General features: G+C 33.4%; 1 protein-coding gene across 1 annotated transcript; it reads right to left on the minus strand.

Moving 5' to 3' along the window:
- Positions 1-62: 62 nt before the first annotated feature.
- On the minus strand, positions 63-13,057 carry LOC306856534 (uncharacterized protein). The gene is made up of 9 exons (XM_079395879.1): positions 12,837-13,057; positions 9,236-9,768; positions 6,630-6,675; positions 6,376-6,440; positions 5,063-5,160; positions 4,913-4,981; positions 4,707-4,823; positions 3,586-3,660; positions 63-3,341 (listed from the first exon to the last, which is right to left on the minus strand). Exons 2-9 carry the CDS (start codon positions 9,753-9,755, stop codon positions 3,195-3,197), a joined length of 1,137 nt encoding a protein of 378 aa, XP_079252005.1. The 5' UTR covers positions 9,756-9,768; positions 12,837-13,057; the 3' UTR covers positions 63-3,194.
- Between the last annotated feature and the right edge of the window lie 5,484 nt (positions 13,058-18,541).

Raw genomic sequence — 18,541 nt, forward strand, 5'->3', positions numbered from 1 at the left:
ATTCTTTAATTCATAAAATATTTTCAGAAAGTTTAATGAAAATAATCAACAGCTCAAAAGATGAATCTTAAAAGGCACACAGTGTTAATCTTAACATTGTACTTTTGCATTATTTTATTCAGTTTAATTCATAAAATATTTTCAGAAAATACAATAAAAATGATGCATGGTTGAAAAGATAAATCTTAAACTCTCTATAAAAAATTGAGAACTGTAAGACTATAAATAAATGTGCATATATTTGTTTTCAATGCAGAAGACTGACAAAGTACCAAAACATCTGATTATTATTATTATAACAATAAGAGAATAATCTGCTACTGTGTTTGTTTTTACAGTAACGTTTACAGTTTAATAGAAACAAACTCAAATGTATCATCTCTACGGGTCATTCCACCAAATCAGTGCCTAAGAAATAATCAAACATAGATTTAATATAAAAACAAATACATTTCCAATTTAAAAACATAATATTATGTATTCTTTCATCAATATTACATCAAAAAAATATTATTTTAAATAATTTAAATAGCATTTATTCTGATAAGGGTAAGGTTTTTGGCCTGTCCCTCACTATGATATTTCTTTTTCAGCAGGACTTTTAATTTGCAAAATGAAGGCAAAACGATATATAAAAATCACATTTGCATATTCTTTTAAATGTAGTCTCATTGTTAAGCAATGGTTTTGGCACAAATATGCATTTTTTCTATAAATAAATTTGATGTCAGCCCTGTTACCCTCATCAAAAAACCCTTATAATGTACATTCAACGTCTAGGAGGTTACATCATCCCTCAACCAGGATTCCTGCACTTTAAACACAAGCATGTTTCTCTCTCACTTCTATAATGCTCTACTTTTGATGATTTATGAGGCTTGACTGAGGCGGATCCATCATGCAGTGTCAATCCTGTTACCATTTTTAGAGAATTATTACATTTAATATAATCAATATCTACCAGTAAAATCCTTTCAAGGTGTACAACGTGCTTTTGACTAAGCTAGAAATTAGAAATAACTTGACTAAGCTAGAAATGAGCAAATTAGTTCGTAATGGTCAAACCTGTTACTGTCAGGTTTTGGCATGTGGGTAACAGGAATGACAGATTAGGTGTCGCCCTGTTTTTAAAGATTGTCTGTGTAAAATGCAAACATGTTTAAAGGTCACCTTGGGTGTAATTTTAAACTAATGCCTATATCAGTGGCATATGAGCATGAGTTACATGTTAGTTAGTTTTATTGGTATTGTTACTATTACTGTTGTTGTTAATGACCAGGATAGGATGATCAGTCTCAATAAAACTCTTGTTTTTCCCCATAACTCATTAATGCATCCATGTAAATTCAATTACAAACAAGAGCATCAAGGTGACTGCAGACCTTCACCCCGGTCTAGCAATGTTCAGGAAAGTTCTCAGAAAGACCCAGATCTGATCATCTTCCTTGCCTAATAATTAACCCAGATCAGTATATTTGAAGTTCTGTGAGGGGACACAGACAAACAGGTGGGCACATTATCTAATTACAACACCTTAAAACATTAGATCTCCTAGAAATGTTATGTGCTAAATTAACACTGAACTGACTTAAACTGAAAATGTACTGTTTACTATTGTCATACAACTATGCTAAGTGCAAAACAATATAATGCTATTTAAAATGGCAAAACTGTACAGTATTATGTAAACATATATGTAAAGTGTGCTGAAGAATGTGTGTGCTGTCAGTCCTGTGACTATGAAATCAATCCTGTTACTGTCATTAATTTCATAGAAATTGTAAAATAATTATATTTGATACAGCCTTCCAGGGTTTTCCATTGTAACTTTAACTATATGTTATTTTGGACAAAGCCCTGTTTTAATGTCTCTCTTGTAAAAATATATATTTTTCTTAATTGACATGTGGTCACTCTCCAAAATTAGGATATTTGAATGACAAATATAAAAAGATATATAAAAAATTTGAAACAATCCCAGTGAAAAGAGGGACTAAAGTGCTACTCGTATATGTGAAAACTATCACATAGTTGTAATTAAACTATAGTATCTAATAACGCTTGTGTCGGTAACAGGGTTGACAAAAATACCAAAACATGAGCTAGAAAAATAATAAATTACATAGCCTGGGATGGATGCAATTGTGTACGATGCAATTTCTTGTCATTTTAAGGTGTCTTCATTTCATGGATATTTAAAAAAAAATGTTGATTAACTTTTTTTTTTTTATGGAAAAGTGGAAAAGGCACCGATTTCATGGAATGACCTCTAATTTTTCCATTCACAAAATAGTTAAAAACATGTAAAAAGCCTCTTCAAATGGTAATGTCGTCAAAAAAATAATAAGGAAAAGGTTGCAGTATGCAATGTTAAATGTTTCAAATGGAAATATGTGACGTTGCGGTCACATGACATCACCAGATGAGTTTGTGTCTTCATCAGGTTTGGAGAAATGTTTCTCAGCAATGGATGCTCTGCAGTGAATGGGTGCCGTCAGAATGAGAGTCCAAACAGCTGATAAAAACATCACAATAATCCACACCACTCCAGTCCATCAGTTAACATCTGGAGAGGAAAACAAATCCATCAACTAAAATCCGAGTCCATAATCCATAATAAGGCTTCCTCCAGTGAAAAAGTGTGTGAATCAGGAGAGAAATCTGCAGATCAAGCAGCGTTTACAAGACAAAACAGCTCTAAACTAATATGTGGCTGGATTCTGATGTGAGAAACAACAGGAGATGCACTTTTTCACTGGAGGAAGAGTTATTATGGATTATGGACTTGAATTATAGCTGAAAGAAATGGTTTAAAAAGTTAAAAAACATGTGGATGATGGATTTGTTTCTTACAAACGCAGCTTTTGTCTTCTCCAGATGTTAACTGATGGACTGGAGTGGTGTGGATTATTGTGATGTTTTTATCAGCTGTTTGGACTCTCATTCTGACGGCACCCATTCACATCCATTACTGAGACACTGATGCAGAGACACATTTCTACAAACCTGATGAAGAAACAAACTCATCCTGATCTTGGATGACCTGAGGGTGAGGACATTTTCTGCATGTTTTCATTTTTGGTTTAACTTTCCGCAGACTGATCACACAAGTCAAAAACAAAGATGGTATCGGTTCCAGGTCACTGGTCACAGTGCAGTATGCAGTATTTTAGCATGTGAGTTGAAGCACTTCTCTAAAGAGGAATGGAGACTATGGTCGGCAGAGGGCCGATGGGAGGAGGGTTGTATTTCTCCACACGCATTAACCTGCGCAGAATATCGTCCCGGTCTTTCGGCCAGCTGTAGACGTGCGTGTTTTGCAGCCAGGTGGGAACGTAACACTGGGAACGAGAAGAAAACAGGTCCCGCTTCAGTGAGAAACGCCGCAAATCTTACAGAAGCTGAACTGATGTTGATATTTTGGTTCATGAACCATGATTCTACAGCTCAGTATATTGCTCTGTGAAGTGTATAGAGAACGTGGGACTAGATTAACCGGTTAAGTGCTGGAACAAGCTTACAAACATGCTTTGATTCTCTGAAATGCTTGGGGGTGAACTGCAGTGTTTGTTGAATTTCACGAACCTTTTTAGCCCCTGGGAACAGAATAGGAATGAACCTGTAGTTCCTGCAGCCGTTCTGAATGAATTCACTCTGCAGCTGATGGAGGCAAGCAAACACATCAGCAGTGTCATGAAAACTATAGATGATGTGTTTTTACACTATAAGTTAACAAACGTAACCAGAGCAACACACACCCTTAACCGAACCCCTCGCAATTTATGCTTGTTTTGACAAAGGCAGCGCATGCAATCCCAGAATGCATTGCAATGAGCTCGGTGAAATATTTCATCCAAGAAATTATTTTATTCAAAACGTATGAGCAAATTAATTAAAATAGTTTAATTTAATAAAAAAGTATTATTATTATTACTACTACTACTGCTGTTGCTAATAATAATTGTTGTTATTTTAATGCATTCATTATTTGTGCATGCAATTTATTTTTGTTCTTATTAAAATATCTAATTGCATGCTCACAGTAAACTATTGGAATTAGCTAAAGTATTAATAATGATAATACTATTGTTATTATTTAATTAAATTCTGTATTTGTGTGTCCAATGCATTTTTAATACTTATTAAAATAAATTGCATGCTCACATTAAAATCTATTGGAATTAGAAAAAGTATTCATAATAATACGTTTTTGTTATTATTTTATTGCATTTGATATTTGTGTGTGCAATGCATTTTTATGCTTATTAAAATATCACATTGCTCACCTATGCTAAATTCTATTGGAATTAGCAAAAGTTTTAATAATTTATTATTGCTGTTATTATTGTTGTTTTAATGCATTCAAACTCTATTGGATTCATCAAAAGTATTATTACTATTATTAATAATTTATATATAAAAAAAAACAATACCAAAAATAATAATAATCAAAATAATTGTTATTTCAATGCATTCAATATTTGCGTGTGCACTGCATTTTTATTATATAACATTGCATGCTCACACTAAACTACTGTGAAAAATATATTAATAATAATAATTATTATTATTTTGTATTATTAATTATTATTATTCATATTTAATCCATTCAGTATTTCCTAAACTATTGGAATCAGCAAAAGTATTCTGAATAATAATAACTGAAAGCAGAGCTTTATTTTAGTAAGTGAGGGTTATTTTGGGACCTGTTTGTGGATGTACACAGTGTTTGACGTTCTCTCGTCTCCCTCCACACTCGTATTAATGCCTGATATGGTCTCGTAATACCTCAGGCTGATGATGATGATGATCAGGTAATCTTTCTGCAGAGAGAGAGAGAGAGACGCTGTAACTCTAGGTGCTTAGATGATGATGATGATAATGACATCACTTCCTGTCTCTGCATGCTTACCTCATTGAGATATCGCTCCATGCAGTCGATCTTACTGATGCTGTTCAGCTGCTGCTCGAAAACATCAATCTGAGCACAAAGAAGCAAGAATGAATCCAAATCCACAAAACTACAGCTAGATTAAACTGGAAACTGTAAAATGATCTGTACATGTGTGTCAAAGCCGTTGTTCCTCAGCAAAGACCCAAACTTAATGATCTCCTTCAGATGCTCTTCACTGTCAGCCTCGTACGTGACAAAAACTTTCCCTGTGTGGAGAAAAACACACGCGACACACTTGAAAGAGTGGGTCAAACCGCCTCCAAACGAAACATGTGCAACGTATGAAACCTTGCACTGTATTTTTCCTCTTGCATGAAATAACTGCTATACCCCACAAATTAAATGAATTATTAAAAAAAAACTATAACAGCTAATAATTATTATTAATATTAATATGCATTCCATATTTGTGCATGCAATTTATTTTTGTGCTTATTAAAATATTGCATGTTTACACTAAACTCTATTGAAATTATTATTGTTATTATTTTATTAAATTCTGTATTTGTGTGTGCAATGCTTTTTATGCTTATTAAAATATCACATTGCATGCTCACACTAAACTTTATAGGCAATAGCAAAAATAATAACAATAATAATAATTTGTATTATTATTATTTTATTGCATTTGAAATTTGTGTGCTATATATTTTTATGAATAATTATTATCAATAATCATATGCATTCAATATTTGTGCATACTATTTATTTGGTGCTTATTAAAATATGTCATGATTAAAATGAAATGTGAAACTGAATGAAAAGTGTCAATCCTCGGCTTTTGCACATTTGTTTGTTGTAGTAGTTTTTTGCAGCGTAGAGTATTGCAGACAATCACATGTTTCTGTTGAGCTTATGAATGCTGTGGACCAATCAGAGGCGTTATATTAGTCAACGCTGAAACCGCTGGTGTTTTGAAGAGTGACTGAATTCTGCACGTTCACTCATTTTCTCATCATAAACAGCGAAATGCAGAAATTAAGAGATTAATTTTGCAACTTCAGTGATTATATCGGGAGATTTTGCATAACTTGCGTTAGATTAAAGTCATGAACCGACATGTTTGTCTGTGTAGCAAAAATATGACAAAACGTTTTATATGTATTCTATTAATCAACATTAATAATATCAAGAGCAATAATAGACAATAATGATTTTTGTCGCAATATTGCATTCATACCCTATAATAAGTCTCTGTTTTTTAAAAGCAGCCTATAATTTATATACAATAGTTATTTTGTAACAGTTTAAGTATTCTGACTAAATGTAACCAATCAAAGATACAATTAATAATGTAATTATAAAAATTGCCTTTTGGAATGTAAAATCAATACCAAATATTGCACCTTAATGGAAAAGTTCATTTCTGAGCCTGCTATCCACGTCATTGCCTTGACATGCAGACAGGAAGTAGTACTCACTCTGTTCCTGTGGCAGGTGTGTGATACACTGACTGGCCTGTCTGGAGTTCACAGATGCATTTTCACTGAAGACACACACGTACAGAAAGCATGTACAATGCATGAGCAGATCATACACTGTTAAAAGTGTGCAAGCCTTCAGCATGAATGACTGTTTCTTTTCCAGTTTCATTCTGATTTAAAAAGCAAATGGTCTTTTGTTTCTGGACCATAACTGAGTTCCAGTTGGTGTAATATGACGCTACGGGACTCACTTTTCAGAGAAGCGTGTGTCCATTTGTCTGTACTGCATCAGGCCTCCTGTGAATGAAAACAAAAATGCAGATTCAGAATATAAAATAACCACACATAGCCTAGCAGTGATTCTGAGAGCTTGTGGTTGAATTTGCAGGAACTCTTACGAGTGAATTCTGTCTCAACCTCATGTTTTTCTGACTCTTCTGTGAAACGACATCATATCCTGGCTGCTTTTGTATAAATGCTTGTTTTGAATTCACGTGACAAAATGCATTATGATAATTTCTCATGCACAAATGCAAATGAGATTTATTTAGTGTTGTTTTTGTTTCTTTTTGTGCACTTTTGGATCTTCTGTGTTAAAAAAAAGAAATAGTTTTGATGGGTGGACATATGTATTATTAGAATCAAACATTTTACAGCCTGATGTTACAGAAGCATGCTTTTAAACTATGTTTATTCAATAGTTTTTTTTAGTTTAGAATTTTCAAATGCTCATCTGAAGAACCCATATTTTCCATTATAGGCCATATAGGAACTCAAGAACCCTATATAGCTAAAAATGGTGAAAATAGGGATTTTTGATTAAACTAAACTGCTGCCTTTACACCTTTATTTTTAAGAATTAAATTATAATTTTCCTGATGTACATTAGTGTTCAAACATTTGGGGTCGGAAATATATTTATTTATATTTTTAAAGAAGTCTCTTCTGCTCACCAAGGCTGCATTTATTTGATCATAAAATACAGTAAAGATTATGTAATATTATTACAACTTGCAATAACTGTTTTCTATGTGAATATGTGTTAAACTGTAATTTATTTCTGTGATCAAAGCTGTATTTTCAGCATCATTACTCCAGTCTTCAGTGTCACATGATCTTCAGAAATCATTCTAATATACTGATTTACTGCTCAACAAACATTTCTGATTATTATCAATGTTGAAAACACTTGTGATGCACAATATTTTTGTGTAAACCGTGATATATTTTATTTTTCAGGATACTTTGATGAATAGAAAGTTCAAAAGAATCTGAAATATAAATCTTTTGTTACATTATAGTCTTCCCTTTCACTTTTGATCAATGTATCAAAACCAGCTAAAAAGGAATGTTCTCAGAACTTTGGCCAACATTCTGATAAGGTTTTCTCAAAGTTATTAACAAACATTAATAGAATGTTTGTTCAAAGTTATCTGGTCTTTAATAATGTTCTCAAAATGTTAGCACAAAAACATTATTCATACTTTGTTCATAGAACATTCTATTTCTGAAACGTTACCATGTTTATCTAATGATTAAAAAAAAAATGTTACTATTAATACGTTCAGAGTAACATTCAAAATTAACGTTCTCATAAAGTTTGCAAAATTATACAATTGAATGTTTTATTAACTCATATAACTAACAAAAAAATGTTTTGGTAACACTTTCTATGAAGCCTATATTTAATATGACACATTTGCTTTGAACTATACATATATATATATATATATATATATATATATATTAAATATATACACACAATAAAAATGGTTCAAAGCAGATCATAGTACACATTCATCTGATCTGATATCTAATCTTTTGATTGTTTGAGAAAAAAAAAAATATTATTATTAATTATAAGTGGTCTTTGTCTGCTTTAAGTAACATAAGGAACATAGCAAGATATGAGACTTATATTATAACTATGAGAAATATAATCCATTGTAACTTAAGCGGATGCATTGTGTTCATTGTGTGTTATAAATGATCATGCTCTTAAATATTTACCACAAACAAGTAAATATTATAATACATTAAAACTGTTCTTATGAATATTCATGAGATGATACAACATATTATAAGGTTTTTTATAATGCATTATGTATTCATTATGAATTAATGTGTTATAAATACAGGCTGAAATAAAGTGTTTCTAATGTGTTTAATGCATTTTAAAAACTAGATGTCTAGAATGTTCCGAAATAACGTTTTTATAACATAGCAGGAACGTTAGAAAAACATTCTTGGAACATATTTGTGTTAGCTGGGAATTTCCATTAAAGTGCCCCTATTATGGATTTTTGAAAATGAGCTTTCATGCAGTGTGTAACACAGCTCTAAGTGAATGAAAAGTTTTAAATCTGAAAGTGCACTGAATATAAAGTTATTGTCTCTCGAAAGAAACAGTCGACTCTGAATCATTGAAACGAGTCGTTTTTAAAATGAGTCCCAAGCCTTTTCATCTTGACAACATGGAACATTAGCATATTGCCGCCCACTTGTTGGTCTTTTCGTGTTGGTCTGAATGAAAATGCAAATTCATTCTTTGCCACTAGGTGGCGCTTTTGGAGCGGCGAAAGCTCACAAACTCTGCTTTAAAGGAAATCGACCAATCACTGCAGATTAGCGCAAAGGAGGGGTTTGGAAAAATGAATCGTTGAGTAAATCGTTTGGGAGTCGTTGAGCAAATAAAGTAAAAATAAATGCATATTATAAGAAAATGAAAGTGTTTTTTGAGCTTGCATGCATGTGAACCTGTTGTTGGGAACTCCCAAAACCAAAACTTTCATAAGCCATAATAGGGGCACTTTAAAAAAAAAAAAATCAGAATCCTAAACTTTTGAACGTAACGCACCTGAGGGTCTGTATGGCGGCTGATGTCCGGGTCTGGAGCTGCAGTGATGGGTGGGAATCATGGGATGCGGCGGTGGACCGAACTGACCACAGCACGGTGGCCGCAGGCAAGCCTCGGGGTACGAGGGCGAGGGACGGTGGTAGATGTTCGTGGACGGAGGAAAGGAACGCAGAGACCTGGGATACTCCAGACTCTCCAGACTCGGACTCGGCAGAGAGTGAGGCCTGCTGGGTAAAAAGGAGCCCTCATCCGAGAGCGTGTGGTAGATGGCAGACGGGAGGCAGGAGGGCAGGCTGTGAGGAGAATCCGCCCTGACGGGACCGTCCCGGCTGGGGAAGGGCGTCTGATGGGCGTAGGGCTGAGCGTAGCTCCCTGTGTTATGCTGGAGAATGATCTGCGCAGGTTGTGGGACGGCTGAAGAACAGTTGTGAGTGACGTCTGACTCAAACTCTTCACTCCTGGTTTCGTCATTCTCCTCGGGATAGTTTAGAGACGTGTACTGATCGCTGCCGTGGGCCATGTGGGTTGAGTGTCTGACAAAAGAGAAAACACCACGAGCGTAAAAACATTGATTATATTTCAATGCATTTTCTAAATGCATGCTATAGATCTTATTGTAAACAAATCATCTGTGCATATTTTTCTTTTCTTTTTTTATGTTTTGACCTCATAATGATAAACTGGATCCTTTGTGGAACTGTATAACACAACTTTTGTGATGGAAGTCATGTGTGGTGGGAGAAAAAACTATACGTGAGCCTGGAGCACAAGAGAAATCATCAAACAAACAAACAAAAAAGCATTAGATACGGTAGTTTTTTTTCTATCATTACAATTTAAAACTAGTTTGTTTGGCAAAGTTAAATAAAAAGAAGAGGTGAGCGCGTTCGTTCATCTGTAACAAAATACATCAGGCGCGTTAGTTAAAACAATACGATACTTGTCGAAATCTATCTTGTAGTCTATCATTAGCTACACTGACAGAAAGTTAAACAAAAAGAAAAAGCCCTGACCATCCGTCAGATAACCTCTGGCTTCTGTGTCAGACTCAGAATGAGCTTACGAGCTCTGCCAGGCCACGCCTCCATCACCTACTCTCACCAAGAGACCGACTGAACACTTAAAAGAATTAAACTAAGTAACGCTTTTAAGTGATTTTTAGCGTTTAAGTGACTTTTCTTTCTGTTCTTTCTGATATACAGGAAAATATGACTTAATTTGTGTTTCCTGCTACCTAATTTCACATAAATAAAAATCTTGCTTTCTTTTTTCTTTGTTTTGTTTTATAAGTTAATGGTTTGGTGTTTTCTTCTGTTTAATAATAATAACACATGCTTTCATATTTGCGTGTTTATGTGTGTAAGTGTGGGTGAGAGCAGGTGTGTGTTTGTTTACAGGCACTTTTTACACACACACACACACACACACACAATTTAAATTCACAAATTTCTATTCTTATTTTTTTTTTTTCCTTGTCTTCTGCCTACATTGTATACCATTTTCTGTAAAACAAAGCAATTTCTCACATTAAGCAATGCATTATCTTTTAATTTAAAGATGTCCCACTTTAGCTGAATGCTACTGGTCTCAATTTATCTAACATATTCAGGTAAATTGGGACAGTAACAAAACTTGATATTTAAAAAACAAATAGAACAGAGAAACTTGCATATCATTGCATAAAAGCGAATAATCACATGAACACATATAATAGAAATTTATAGACTGAAATACTGTTTATATTAGAATTTAAACCTTAACAATTTTAATGGACTTAAACTATGTACAGGCGCTTACCATGTACTTAAGTAACCACACAACATGATTCACATTTGGCTAATCAAATGTTGATATTCAAGTTAAGTACTGTTATTACAACATTTCAAGACCACCCGTTATTATATGCAATTTTTTTAAAGGAGCACTACACCAAAAGCTTATTTGTCCCAGTTTAACTGATGTCCCACTTTTGCTGAAAATTTGCATCCGCCCAAAAAACTTTTGTAATGGAAATAATATGCGGTGAGAGCTTTTGTCTTTTTGCAACATGACACTCACGCTCACTACTTTTGTTGTAAATATATAAACCAAAATGAAAACAAGATTTCCTTTTTTCCAACATTGCAATTATTTTAATGTTCAGTCTGAGAGCGTGTTTGCACATGCTGTGTTTGACTTTGCACTGCGTCTTCACCGGCTGACAGAAACCAAGAAGACTTCTGAAAGCTGTCAGTGACCAGATGACGGCGTAAGAAAGAGGTCAGCGCTGTTTTCTACTGGGGAAAAATAGGCCTTAGTGTAACATCCACCCATGCAGCGGCCCTAAATAGGACACACTGCATTATGACTCTTTATCTCAGAGTGCCAAAATTCTGCAGCTTGTACAAATCTGCAGACCACAACTGAGAGATTATGCCATGCAAGCAGTTACACAAAACACTTGACCTTTATGCTATATAGATATATGGTTCTGAGCATCTGTCTAAGTTTGAGAAATGCAATGACGTGATAGTTCATCAGTTTTCAGTGCAAATATAAGTCAATGAGTCAAGTGAAAACGAAGAGGCAGTTAAACATTTGGCAGGAAGAGTCATTCTGATAAAGACAAACGATACCCTTATTCACTGATAACCTGATTCTAACATTTCCTGACACACTTGAGAAAGAAACCAAGAATGTATAGAGTGAATTCAGGTCACAATATTTTGATGTATTTTTTTTTTTTATTTAAAAATTGTATTTTTATACTTAAAGCAAATAAAAAAGTGTAAAAGTGAATTCAGAATATATATACATATATATATATATATATATATATATATATATATATGTGTGTGTATGTGAAGAGTCCAGATGCAAAAGCCTCTAAGTGCTGTTTGAAATTTTCTTCTAAAATTCGATTTTTTTTTTTATCAGGCTTCTATGTGTAGGTTCAGTAATTTCACTTTAACTGCAATGAATAGGTTATTTTCATTGCCATTAAGGTGAAATAAGTGAACATAAACATAGAAGACTGACAAAAATGCTGATTTTAGAAGAAATTTTCAGATGGCACTTAGAGGCTTTTGCAATCGTCCTATATATATATATATATATATATATATATATATATACTGTATATATGAAGGGTTTATTTGCAAAAAACACAATTTTTTAAAACTTCCAAAAATCATGTTTTTTAATTATGTTATCATGTTTATATTGTGTTTTATTGTGTTAATTAGCTGTTTTTTTTGTGTGTGTGTTTTTTAACCTGGTCAAAATAACTCAGTTTGAAAAAAAACTGCAGTTTGATTGAGATTAATTGGAATGCACAATGAAAAAACATGATTTCTGAGAATTGTTAAAATGTATCTGTTTTTGCAAATTAACTCTTCATATATATATATATATATATATATATGTGTGTGTGTGTGTGTGTGTGTATCTGGAATATTAATATATATATATGAATAAGTACCAAAATTATATTTTTTTGTATTTTTTATATGATAACAAGAATTAGTATAAGAAATACTACTAATACAATACCTGTTTAGCTATTTGAAGTAATGTCCGAATGTATTTGTAAAGCTGTTCAGAGCGGACTGAAGACACTCACCTGAGCGCGAGCAGCACGAGTTACAGTCTCTTCAGGAAGTCACGCGCTTCTGTTTCTCCATTCATGTTCTCTCACTTTCTACAGCGATTTCAAATTCACTTTTAAGATGTAATATAACGCGTATTAGTTCAATACGTGACCGTTCAGTCTCAAACACATGTTAAAGTGTGTCTGTGTTTGTGTGTGAGAGGAGGAACCCGATTACTGCAGAGATCTGAGAGGAGGAGTCAAACTCATGCTCAACAGGTTTAGTGCTGTGGAAGTTTAACACTTCATTAAACATAATATGCAAGAAAAAAAGTGCTGACGTTCCCATCATACAAATGGGACAAATTACTCAAAATTAAATCATTAAATAAATGTTGAAATATATAAATAAATCGTTAAATACATAATTCAATATTTAAATGCATTAAAATAGCCTAAATAAATGTTTTAAACAAAAATATTTATTTAAATACACAAATTAATGAATGATTTATAAATATAAAAAATAAATACATTTATTTAATAAATTATAAATGAATGAATAAATAAATATTTATACATTTATGTATTTATTTATGCCTTTATGTGTGTATTTAATTATGTATCTAACGATGTATGTATATATTTCAACATTTATTTAATGATTTAATTTGGACCCTCCATACCCATTAAGTTATGAAAACTGTTCGATTTTCTTTCGAATGTTAAAGGAATATTCTCTTTCAAATATTATGCGAATGTTACTTTTGAATGTTCTCTGAAAGAAGGGGCCTAGTAACATTTAAAGAAACCTTAGACAAATGTCCAGGTAAAATGTTACATGAACAATGCATATAACGTTTACTAAGGTTTTGAAAAGATAACTTGTAACGAACAGTCTTGTAACGTTACTGGAAGAATATTTATTCGTTACTTTGAGAGAACCTTGCCACATTAGCGGGTTTATTTATTTATTTATTTATTTTTTTAAATGGCAATTTAACAGTTTATAAAACTATTACTAGTTAGTATGTGTCTATTGTTTGTTCAAACTGGGCTGAACAGACTGCAGAGGGCGCGCTTCATCTGGCGCATGCGCAGTGCTATCGCACAATGGGCGGAGATCTCTGCCGTTTCCTTCCAAAAAATCAACTGAGGATCTACCCAGGGCCAGGGGAAACGGTTCCTATGTAGCGGCTTTAGAGTGACATGCCAGGTACGTCGTTATCAAACGAGCTTTTCCACCAGACTATCACTAGTTGCGTTCTGACTCAGCTCGCTGTGGCTGGGCTTTGCGCGCGCAGTCAATGGAAATAGTTTGTGCATAACGGGATACATTGTTACAGTCATGCATGCATGCAAACATTACACTGTGAGAGTAGCTGCATCATTTACAGTGTTTACAGTGTCCATATCGATCATTATTTGTTCAGTTGCATGGATTGTATTCATTGTAATGGCTTTATTTTTATTTTTTTTTGCAAACCGTTGTGAAACGAAAGTTAGATGTACTACAATCTAGATTTGAGATTATAGTTTACAGGAATAGTTGATATAACTGTGCAATAATGCACATGCAATTAGATGAGAAAATATACTTGAAAAGAGTTAAATGCTGATTAATATACAGAAAGTACAGTGTTGGTACCATGGTACAGTGATGCTTATACCATGAAGTGCTACAATTATATGTCATGGTATATACATGCATGCATGGAAAAACCAAGGTACCTTTTTTTAATGATATAGAAATATGCAAAATATAATTTTTAAATAGTAAAAAATAGCTAAACTTTATTAAAAAGCAAATTTTCACACTTTTTAAAAACATAAAAAGTAAAAAAAAAATATCAATTAGACAAAATAAACGTGTATTTATTCTCTGAAACAAATATTAATATTTAGCGGTTTTGCTTCGCAGGTAAATTTTGATCGCTTTAAAGATGTTTAGATAATAAATAGCAGTTAAGAATATTTTGGGTGCAGCTGAATACATGAATATGAAGCTTTTATATCTTAAAACAGGGGTTATGCGAGATGCGGTCGCGCGCGTGTTTGTAAACAGAGTTGTCTGGCCTCGTGCGGTTCGCGCTGTTGCTAATAACAACCATTTATCGTGTTTTATCGCGTAATACTCGCCGGGTTCCCCTGAAAGGCCCGGGGTTTGTTTACAGTGAGATCTGTTAGCCAGCCAGCTGCTCTCGTGGAATGAAACACGGCTAAAGTTAGATTAGCAATCACTGCAGCTGCTTCATTAATAATGTTTAATAATGTCCTCAAAAACAGGCTACATTCTCTCGTGACACATGATGATTACATCATCTTTTGCGCTATGGTAATACCTCATTTATTATGTAGCTTAAATACTGTGCTATTTCCGAAAGTGCCATAGTATATATTTGAGTATGTTATTACACAGTACTCTCTGTCATGCGAAATTCAGAGTAATATCGTTTGTTTGCATCTAATTAGATAATTTATGACCATTATAGGGATGATAATAACCAAACATTAGGTTATTCTAGTAACCTTGCAATACTTAGATATTTAAAAGGATATAGTTTGTTGAGCCTTTAGAAAGAGTATAATGTAAAATAGAAAAAAAATTAAAAACAAATGTGTTTTTTGTTGAGTATCATATTTGATTAATCAGGCGTTTATGGCTCTTATAGTCTAATATAGTGATAGTATGAAGGGAAACAGCTTCAATTGAGCAAAAATATGAATTTGCTGCAGATGCTGATATTTCTATGATTCTGATGCTTGTAAATCAATGAGATCTTTATTAAAAGTACAGCAGATAATGACATAAAATGATCTAAATATCAGTCGTAGCTCTATATGTCCAATAATATTAGATTGAAATGATCCAAACATATAATGCAATGCTGATTGAGAGATGAAGAAATAAACGCTCCTCTAAAGATCCTGATGATCAGATTTGAGACGCACTGATTTTTCTAGAAAATGATTGATGGAGAATCAAGTAAAGCTGAGCTGCTTCAGTCCAGTAAGAGTTCATCTGGAGATATTACTGCAGTTATTCTGACCTTTACTTGATCAAAATCAGTCAAGATTTGACACGAGAAGCAGCTTAAGCTGGACGTTTCTACACTAAAAGAGCTTTCACTGGATAAAAACCCCTCTAAGCTATCAATCAGAGACAGAAGACACGGAGGAGATTGAGTACGACTGCAGTTTTGATCATTTAGGCGCCTTAGAAATGTCCATATCAAATATAATACTGTATAGGGCTGAAGTGATCATTCAGTTTTTGCAAGCGTGTTTTTATAATACCTGATCTGTAATATTTAAATTTGCATTGCAGGACATAAAGTGATGGATTGGCCGTTTGACTGGATTTCCCTGCAGAAGGATTTACTCCACCAGTGTTTGATCAGTCGATTATAATATTGTTCAGTCGACACATGTTGCACACAATCCCACATTCATACTTCCAGCGGCCTTTTGCATCCCACATCCCTTCAGGATTCTGTTTTTAGAGTAACAAGATCTAAAACTCTGTTTTCTGGCCAGTATTTGTGGGTTTATGTGTTGTCCTGAGCCTTGGTCCATCTCAGCAAAGTCATGGAGCCCAGCATGGAGTACATAGTGGCGCAGGTCACGCAGAAGGAGGTTGGACGTCGCTTCCAAGTGGGGCCGGAAATTATAGACTACATCCTGGACAGACAGAAGTCACATGACCTGGAACATGATCAGAGCATGCTGGACAGGATGGTGGACAGTCTGGCAACCTCATGGGTCAATGCTAGCAATTTCAAGGTGAGAGAGTTTGTAAGAATCGTTTTAGTTCACCCACAAATGAAAATGCATTCACCTTCAGGTAGTCCAAGACTTAGATGAGTGTGTTTCTTCATCAGGTTTGTAGAAATGTGTCTCGGGAATGGATGCTCTGCAGTGAATGGGTGCCGTCAGAATGAGAGTCCAAACATCTGATAAAAACATCACAATAATCCACACCACTCAAATCCATCAGTTAATGTCTTGAGAAGTCAATCAAATGAATCATTAAGATGCTTTTAACTAAAATACAAGTCCATAATCCATAATAACACTTCCTCCAGTGAAAAATATCCAAAACAGTCCAAAACAAATATGTGGCTGGATTTTGATGAGAGAGACAACAGGAGAAGAACTTTTTCACTGGAGGAAGCGTTATTATGGATTATGGACTCGTATTTTGACCAGAAGCAATGGTTTGAAGTTAAAAATGTACTTGTGGATTATTGTGATATCTATTGTGATATTATTGTGGATTATTGTGATATATATGATCAGCTGTTTGGACTCTCATTCTGACGGCACCCATTCACTGCAGAGCATCCATTACTGAGACACATTTCTACAAACCTGATGAAGAAACAAACCCATCCATGGACGACCTGAGGGTGAGGACATTTTCAGCAAATGTTCATTTTTGAGTGAACTGTTGCTTTAAATAGAAGCTGAGGAGCGATTGTGTAATTCAGTTACCATTATTTCTGAGTAATAATTAGCATTCTTGATTCAGTTTGGTTGATGCATATTCTAAGGATTTTTAGGCCTGTTCTACAAGTGCGTCAGTAGTTCCAGGTTAGAGTTGCGTATCATTGCCGCAGATCTTTTAGATATTACTTTGCAATGCTTAATGTTGTTTCAGTGGAAATGATTGCTGATTTAGATGATAAAAGCATATGTTATCGTTTCAGGAAGAGTCGTTTCAGATTCAGTGAGACTCTTGGTCTTTACCGAAGCTTGAGTTTTGAGTGGAAACTGATTTATATTTTCACAGGACTGCATTTCTGGGGGACAGGCAGTTTGTATAAAATGAAAAATGTAGGTTATGCTTAAAAACTCCAGACATTGTGTGTATTTCAGTGACCTGACAGACTAAGTATTTAAGAAACTTGACAGGCATTAGGAGGTTTTTATGCTCAAGTTAGGTTTTTTCAGTATTTTATATTCTGCTGCTTGTCATTCTCAGAGTCGCTCAATATTAGTCTAATTTTCTGTTCATCGTTTTTACTATGATTTACCTTTGGCTGTATTTCAGTTCTTGATCATATATTTTTTATCATTCTGTGAGGTTAATTACATTTTCTGCAATGCTACTAAGGAATTATTTATATGCTATTCTTTAGTAGTATATAATGCTAACTAAACATTATTCTGAGCTTTATAATTTCAGTTTTTAATTTTAATTTTAGTTTAATTTTTTGTAATTTTGAAATGTGTGCCTTTACAATTTTTTTTATTTCTATAGTTTTAATTAATTTTTATTTCAGTTTTAGTAATTTTATTTTCTCAAATCAAATTCATTTCAACTCTAAGTTTCAGTAAGATCGAGTTTACGTTATTTGTTTATAATATTAATATTTAATATCTAATATTTGTTTAATTTTATTGCAGCTTTATTTCACTTACTAAAAATGCATTTGTATTTTTTAATTATTTTTTTCTTTTTAGCTTTCATTTATTTAATTTAATTTAATTTCATTTCATTTTCAATTTAATTTTAAGGTTATTATTTTTTATTTATATCAGTTCTACAGTACGTTCCAGTTGTTTCTAGTAAGTTTTTCATCTAATGTTAGTATTGTATTCTGTTGCAGCTTTATTTAAATTACTGAAAAATGATTTTGAACAGTTTAAGTATCAATAACAACAGTGATTTTCCGAGACATTTTTAAGGTGATCCATTAAGCTCAATAATGCATGGTTTTTCATATTGTACCCAT

This window comes from Barbus barbus (assembly GCF_936440315.1).
Source record: "Barbus barbus genome assembly, chromosome: 37".
NCBI classification, from domain to species: Eukaryota; Metazoa; Chordata; class Actinopteri; order Cypriniformes; family Cyprinidae; genus Barbus; species Barbus barbus.